Genomic DNA, 8,562 nt, shown 5'->3' with positions numbered 1-8,562 from the left:
ATTCTTTGGAATGTTTTTAAAGAAAAAATTCAAATTTGAATCATTGCATATATGAATTTTGATGGATGAAGGAAAGATGATATTCAAACCAATATAACAAGACTAACCTTTCTAGAGAAAGAAAATGCTTTTATTTTGATAATTGCATTTGCATCATTGGTTGAACTATGCATTTGCATCATTTTGTGAACATTTGAGTCATTGTTTTGAATAATGCATATGCATTATTGTTAAAATCCTACATTTGCATCATTTGATAAGCATCTAAATATTTTGTTTTGAATATTACATTTGCATCATCGTTTGAATTGTGCATTTACATCATTTGATGAGTTTAAATTTTTGTTTAGAATTTGCATTTGGATTATTACTTGGATCAAGCATTTGCATCATATAGTGAATTGTTTAGATCTTGCATTTGTATCATTTAACATTAATCATTGCATTCACATTTTTAAAGAAAGACATTTGTACTTCATCTTTGGAATAGAACATGTGGGATAGATATTTGCATTTACATTTGAGAATATTTTGCATTTGCATTAGTAAGATAAAATGTGTTACATCTTGGATAAAAGGCATTTGCTTTCACATCATTTTTAGGATATGACATTAGCATTCTTGTAAGCTTGGAGATAAAGAGAGAAATTAGAGATATTAGAAGGAAATGTCGAGATTATTGGAAAAATAAGATGTTTAAACCTAGTTTAGCTGGTCCATTGGATGAGATTTAAATCCAATTATGTTGGCACATGAAAATAACAATGTTGTGATTTTTCTTTTAAAGTTGTGGAACTTTTGTTTAAAGGAGACTTTTTAAAGATAAGCAAGATTTTTAATACCTCAGGGCATAATCTTAAAGACTTTAAGATTTTATTTGTAAGACCTCTGAACATAAACTCTAAAAACTTTTGGGTATGATTTTTAAGACTCTGAACATAAACTCTAAAGACCTTAGGGCATGATTAGTAAGATCTTAAAGTATAATTACAAGACCTTCGAGTATGATGTTCAGAATCTCTAGGTATAATAACTTAGTCTAAGTCATTTTATTTTCAAACTTATGCTCAGTTTAGGCCGTTACTTTTTTCAACTTCGATTCAATTCAGGTCATTTCATTTTTAGACTTTGACTTAGTTCAAGTCATTTCATTTTTGGACTCCCACTCAATTCAAGTCATTTCATTTTTTGGATTTTGTCTTAGTCTAGGACTTGACTTCAACCAAAATTTTTAAAACATTTTAAAAGTTTCATTACCTTTGGTTAGAAAAGTTTTTTTTGTAAAATTAAAAGTTACATTACCTTTAATTAGAATAGTTTTTTCAAAATTTCAAAGTTACATTGCCTATGGTTAGAAGAGCTTAATAAAATTTAAAGCTACATTGCTTTTGTTTAGAGGAGAGTTTTAAATTCTTCAAAAGTTGTTGAGCCTTTATTTAAATGAGTTTTTGTTTAAAGAAGTAATTTTTTTTTAAAAAAATCTATTTAGGTAGATTCAGATCCAAACATAAATGGCTATTTATATTTTTGCAAAATTCTTATTTCACAGAAAATGCATAAAAAAGGAACAACTATAGACACCCTATTTAGTTTGGAGTTTTACTTAGATTTAATTGTTTTCAAAATTTTATTTTATTTGTTTCTTATTATTTTATTTATTCTATTTTGGTTTATTAAAAAAAAGAAGAACAGAGATCCTAAAATTACAAAAGGAAGGAGTTGTGTTTAAAAAAGGATTAAAATTCAAAATTATGTCGGAATTAAAAGACTTGTTACACTTTTGGTTGAGCTTAAAATCCTAATAAAATGTATAACGTATTTGACTTGATTTTTGGAAGAGATCCAAATAGGATTAGAGTTAAACTCTAAAACTCAAATCCTTGTAAAAGTAAATCAGAGGAATTTCTTATTCCATTAGATTTTGGGTTAAGTCCCTGTTTAAGATACCTAGACAAGGAAACAAAAGAATCAATAGCAATTGATAGATAGAAGAGACAAAGTTGCAAAATTTTTTAGCAATAATTATCTTTGATTTTGGGGTTTGCTTGGTTGTGGGTTTATGTGGTTTTCAATTTCAATTCTTTAAAGATTTTTTAGAATATTTGAATTGGTGGAAGGAGAAATATAAAAAGCAATATTTGGTTGTTTTGAAGAAAAAAATAAAAAAAAAAGGTCAATGATTGCTTTTGAATTGTGAGTTGTTTGTCTTGCATGGACTTCAAGGCACAGTCTTAAAACCATGGGTCTTTGATTTTGATTATTTGATTATTGCTAGCATTTTCAAGTTTCATATATCATATTTTATTATTTGCTTATTTGTTTATATATTTTTTTGTTTATTTTTTACACATGAAAATTTTGAATTATTAATTTTTGTACAATTAAAATATATTTAATCTTAAAAGTAAATAAAATTTTCAATGATGGAGCTTTTTTAAAGAAACAAGTATGTTAATTGAATACTTTTAAGATAAATAATATTTTTAGGGGGTCGACCAAGATATTGGAGAAAATCTAAAAGTATTTTTAATATTTAAATTTTAAAATTAATAAAAATAAATAATAAGAATAAGTTAAAACCATATTAATTAAAGTTAAAAAGATAATTTAAGATTAATTGGTACTAATTTATGTAAATTGGAGGATGCTATAACCTTCAACATGTAAATGAATTCCTAAACCAATTTTGTTTAGAAAATCGTAACATATTCCTTTTAGAGACATTTGGTCAAGTTTAAGATTTTTTTAGAAAGAGTAGATTTACTTAGGTGATCAATTATATCAAAATAGAAAAAATTGGTGATGATTTCATATATTGTGTCTAATAAATTAGTTCTCAAACTTACACATTATGCCATTTATAATTATATATATAAAATAAATATATAATTAAACAATAATGTATACATTAATACCTTATGTTTATATATATCAATCCCATTCAAATATCAAATTAAATTAACAAATTTTTTTAAGCTTTATTTTATTAATTATTTATTTTATCATAATTAATATTTATTATAAAAATTTTATTTTTTATTTAAAAATAAAATCTAGACAACCCTAAATAACTTATTTTCAAAACAGACTGAACTTAAATAGCAAAATGAAACTCATTGTTGAGCCGTACTTAGACAAATTTAAAACAAATTTAAAACTTATTAATATTCTACTTAAGCCCAGCTCATAATCAGCCTAACTCAACTCATTGAGTTCATTTAATCCTTCTTTTCTCATATAAAAAAATAATTAAAATATAAATTTGTATAAAAACAGTTGGATCCAATGAAATTAGTACTATATCTCATAATTTTTGGGTACTTTTCACAAATTTCCTTAAAAAATTTAGATAAACCAATAAATTAACTTGATTACTTCCTTTAAATTAAACTTAAAAAATTAAGTAGGTATTACGCTATCTTAAAATCTAATGCTAACTTCATATCACAATCCTTTGAAACTTTAAACGGTAGGAAATTAAAATAATACACTATATTAATTTTTTTCCTTACAAAAACCTCAATTAAAAATTTTCAAATTTAACCAAATAAATAAAACTTAAAATGAATTAAAAAATATAAAAATGGGTCACACGTGGCCCCCGCTAATCTTACCATATATATATATATATACATATACAAAAATTTATACATAAAAAAAAGAAAAAATATTAGAAAGAGAATAAAAAAATAATTTTTTTTAATTTTTAATTTTTTTTTGAATTCAAAAGTTTTTTTTATTCAAGTATAAATAAATTGAACTAAATAAAGAGGGGAGTGAGAGAGATGAAAGTGAGAGACAATGACACAACAACACATCGCTGTCTTAACCTTCGAGTGCCTCAAATTCACTCACTTCGCTTTTGTAAATTGTAACTCTATATCTCTAAGCATCCTCCTCTTCTTTTCTTTCTCCGTCAAACTTCGAGGCTCCGTGCCCTGAGCCCGAAAACGGAAAAAAAAAAAAAATCCAACTGATTTGCTCCCATTTATTTGCCCTGCATTTGCCATCACTTTCTAGGGGGAAGTTTAAGAAGAAATGTACTCGGATATTCGGTCTTTACCGTTGGATGGATGTGTGGGAGATTATCATGGGTCACTTGATGGGACCAACTTGCCTGGTGATGGTTGCTTGGTCCTGACAACTGATCCGAAGCCTCGACTCCGATGGACAGCTGAACTCCATGAACGTTTCGTCGATGCTGTTACTCAACTTGGCGGCCCTGACAGTGAGTATTCGTTTCTGGGTCATCTTTGCTTTTGCTTTTAACTGTAAAAATGGGATTTTTCCCTTTTTTGTTTAAGCAATTGAGTTTATTTTTATTTGATTGGATAATAATGTATTATTTTAATGTTAATTTTTTATTTTTGGGTTGGTTTCTTTGTCGTAGCTCTTGCTTTTGAGACTTGGCTCATCTTTTTTTCTTTCTTTTTGCTAATGTGATTGGAAATATTGGGTTTTAAAGTTAATGCAATTTTTTTTTCTCGTTCCTTGAAATAAGGTCATTTTTTATTTTGGTAATTCTGGTTTTTATGTATTCATGGATTACATGCCATATATTTTATTTCAATTTTTAAAACTCGGTATTTTTGCCCTTTTTCTTCATTTTTTTTTATTTTTTATTGTTGAACTAATTGGTGTGATGATGTTTGATATAGTTGTTTTATAGGCTGAATTGAAGTGATTAAAGGAGTGTTCTTTGCCTTTTTTGGATGAAGAAGATATGTTGTTACCATGTTCTTCATATCAGCTTTGAGTTAATTACCAACGGCAACCACAATTGTTTTTCATTGTAATCATTGGTATGATCAAAATCATGTTCTCTGTTTGTACCATTAATATCATTAAAAAATGGATCACGACGTCTAGGAGCTTTACCTCATTGCTATTGGCTCTTTCTCTCTAGAAGATATCTGCCAATCCTATAGTTTTGACCTCTTGTTTCAGGTTTTACTGGAAGGGACTGTCTTCTTGTATGTTTATACACAACATATATTTGCATAAACATTGACTAGCTTATTCATTGAGCTTAGTTTTGTTTTCTTTTTATTCTTCTACTATGACTTTATGGTTATCTATTCAAATTTCTGGTAATATTCAAAATTTGTGCGACCACAATATATTTCTTGGGTACTTCTCTAGTGATAAAATACAACCAAAAGGACAAAACCTTGTTTTGAAACCATCAAGTTCAATAATTTTGGTCAGCATACTTTTGTTGGAAGACAAACTAGAGCAACTGTGGTAATTTGTCTTGTTCTGGGAAGAATATTCTTGGTATTAATATTTTCTTCCTGAAAAAATTATGCCAAAGTATTAAGGTTTTAAATTAAAACAAAATTATTGGGTTTGTCCAGAAAGTTATTGACGCTGTTTAAACATAGCTAGTAGGAAACAATTCTACAACCATCATAGCACAATGTTCTTTCCTGCTCTTTGAAATATGCAATATTTCTTTCAAAATGCAGTGCACAAGTATATTGCATGTTAATCATTTGGATTTGTCCCTTAAATGATTTTCTAGCTCCTTTTTTGGTGTCTAAAGTGGACTTCTGAGAATATTGATGACCTAAGTAGTCCATGTGGTTGTAATTGTAATAATTATGCTTGTGGAGAATTGAAATCATACTGATAGTGTGAGGTCACTAAATGAGGAAAAGAGTATGAAATATTTGCCTTTGTGAGTGATTTTGAGACAAGATGGCAACATATTTGTCTCAATGCAGTAAAATAAACATCATATACATAACAAATTAAGAACATTTTGAGTGATTTTGTGATGGCGAATTGGCAACCACTTAAACTTTTGTCCTAAACCCTTAGGCCTTTCTGTTCAATTTTCTTTCTGGCATCTTTTTGTTTGATTGATGCCTACCACTCCTGAGTCAAAAAGTTTATCAGGCTTGGTGTGCTCTGAGTTGGAAGTTGGGACATTATTTCCTGGTCCAAGCTTGGTTCATATTCAACCAAATATGCAGATGATTCGTACCCCAACTTCTCTAATTATAGTTGTGCAATGAGTTAATATAATCCCTTAGTGGCTTAGCCAGGCTGATCATACATGCTTCTCTGTTTGAATCTCTGATTTTAAGTGAACCAAATCTAGCTGATTCACAGCAACATTATGAGTCATCATTCATGTATCCTTTGGTTTTGTCTTATATGCTTTTGCATTTTGTTATTCTAAAGTTATAAATCTTGGTGTAGCTTAAATGTTTTGTGTTGACATGCATTGCAGAAGCAACCCCTAAGACTATTATGAGAACAATGGGAGTAAAAGGCCTTACCCTCTATCACTTGAAGTCACATCTTCAGGTTTGTTGTTACTGCCATCTCTTCAATGATCACAATTTGAAGTTGTTCCCTACTTTATATTGGTAGTGTCATGTTTTCAGCCCTTCTCTTTTCTATGTCAAAGATGGATCTTGATTTGCAACTTGATTTACCATAAGTAGTAAGCATCATTATCGAAATTCTGTGCACTCATTAGTATCTGTTTTTGTTTGTGTTGGAGGAGGGGGCTTTACCAGCTAAGCTAATTGAAATTCTGATGATCTGTATTTTCTATTTCCTTTACCTAATCCCCCTTATTTGCAGAAATACCGGCTGGGGAAGCAAGCTTGCAAGGAATCAACTGATAACCCTAAGGATGGTATGCGTCTTGGTCTCTTAATTCCTAATTACTCTAGAGTTTTCGCATTCAATAATGAATATAATAACTTCTTCTTTCTACCTTCTTTTAGTCTTGTACTTTTGATGTACTTATGAGTCATGACCAAGTACCATGACTATTCGACTGTTTCGACTCTGCCAAAAAGAGACCATTGATGAAAGGTTTCTTCTTTCTATTATATTAACCCAGTTTATTTCATTACTATAATAGAAGAAACTACGCTCTACAAGGCATGAGCTTTTGGGGTTTGATAAATTACCAAATTTTGCTTTTAAAATTATTTATTTAAATTTGAGTTTTTGGTTGGTCTTGGAATTTAAAGAGGGAGTTTTTTAGACATGAGCTCTTGGGTTTTTAATGAAATTACCAAAATTTGTTTATAAAATTAATTTTATTTGAATTTCACTTTTGGGTCAGTGTTGGCATTTAACCTCTTCTCAATTGTTTTCCTTTCTGCCATGTTTTTGTATTATGTGTTGTTCTTAGTGGAGGTCCTGCGAATTATCTCTTGTGAACTGGTAGATGCCAGATAATAGCTATTCATGTTCTTAATTGACTGATAGTGAGATGTGTCATTGGTGTTTCAGCTTCTTGTGTCGCAGAAAGTCAGGACACTGGTTCATCTACAACATCATTATCATCGAGAATGGTAGCACAAGACTTGAATGAGTATGTTATTTCTTCTCTTGTTTGACTATTTTGGTAGTTTTCTTGGGCTTTGGATGAATGCTGAATTTCATCTTCCAAACAGTGGTCACCAGGTTACCGAAGCTCTTCGAGTGCAGATGGAAGTGCAACGAAGACTACATGAACAGTTGGAGGTTGGTTAGAAGCAATGGCTTTCTTCGGTACATATATGGTTAATTATTGACTTGTATATGCTAGCCAATAATGTGAAAATTTCAAAAGCCACTCGCTGATATTGAAAATTTTAGTGACCTAATAGGGGTGTTCTTTTTCCTTCTTGTAGCATATGATTATTCTTTGCCACGAAAAAAGTCTTTTGATGTGTGATTTTTCCACATACTAATGGTTTAACTTACCAGGTACAGCATCGACTTCAACTTCGGATTGAAGCACAAGGCAAATACCTACAGTCAATACTCGAGAAAGCCTGTAAAGCTTTGAATGATCAGGCTGCTGCTTCTGCTGGTCTTGAAGCTGCCAAGGAAGAGCTTTCTGAACTGGCTATCAAGGTTTCCAATGATTGTCAAGGGATGGTTTCCTTGTCTGAACTTGCTGCTGCTCTAGACAACAAAACTACTTCCACTATGCCTGCCCGGATTGGCGACTGCTCTGTTGAAAGCTGCTTGACTTCTGCTGGAAGCCCTGTTTCTCCGATGGCTGTTGGTTCACAGGCAGCTATTATGAAAAAGAGGCCAAGACCCTTGTTTGGTAATGGAGACCCTTTGCCCTTGGATGGCAACATAAGGCAAGAAATAGAATGGGTGATGCCAAGCAGGGCATTTCCGGCTTAAAAATGATACATTATCTCTTTTTCTTTTTTTTTTTTCCCTTTTTGGTTTACTCCTTGTCTAGTTAATCTAAATGTCAATTTTCTTTTGTCAAGTGTATCGTCGGTGGGCTGTACATTCTAAAAGCAGATCTTTTTGAATATGGGGCTACCTCCAAAACTTGAGACTGCCTTCCTTTGCACAGTGTTATGAGACAGGATTTCTATAGTTCACCTTTAAATTTGACATAGAATGCATAATCAAGAGATTCAATATAAGAATATAGTTGGGGTTTATACCTAATACGTCCCAAGGACAATCAAAAGATCTAGATTAGGTATTTTTAAACATGACATTACACAAAAGTAGTGTAATTTAAAATTTTAACAAATATCATGAATTTAAAAAATAAAAACATTGTGTTTCGTGTTTGGT

General features: G+C 30.4%; 1 protein-coding gene across 2 annotated transcripts; it reads left to right on the top strand.

Moving 5' to 3' along the window:
* Nucleotides 1–3,778: 3,778 nt before the first annotated feature.
* Nucleotides 3,779–8,337, top strand: LOC111288933 (protein PHR1-LIKE 3-like). Of its 2 annotated transcripts, none has more exons than XM_089759756.1 (6): nucleotides 3,779–4,228; nucleotides 6,239–6,315; nucleotides 6,598–6,652; nucleotides 7,261–7,342; nucleotides 7,425–7,494; nucleotides 7,720–8,337. In XM_089759756.1, the coding sequence occupies exons 1-6, from the start codon at nucleotides 4,039–4,041 to the stop codon at nucleotides 8,149–8,151; spliced, it is 906 nt and encodes a 301-aa protein (XP_089615882.1). In that variant the 5' UTR covers nucleotides 3,779–4,038; the 3' UTR covers nucleotides 8,152–8,337. The 2 variants fall into 2 exon arrangements, with proteins under 2 accessions (XP_089615882.1, XP_089615883.1); XM_089759757.1 differs by having other exon boundaries at nucleotides 3,815–4,228; nucleotides 7,726–8,337.
* Nucleotides 8,338–8,562: the final 225 nt, after the last annotated feature.

The sequence above is a fragment of the Durio zibethinus genome, chromosome 4 (genome assembly GCF_047325235.1).
Source record: "Durio zibethinus cultivar Kanyao isolate XHJ-2024 chromosome 4, ASM4732523v1, whole genome shotgun sequence".
Classification (NCBI taxonomy): Eukaryota; Viridiplantae; Streptophyta; class Magnoliopsida; order Malvales; family Malvaceae; genus Durio; species Durio zibethinus.
Note: the sequence above shows the minus strand (reverse complement) of the source record. Positions and strands in the feature narration are given on the sequence as shown.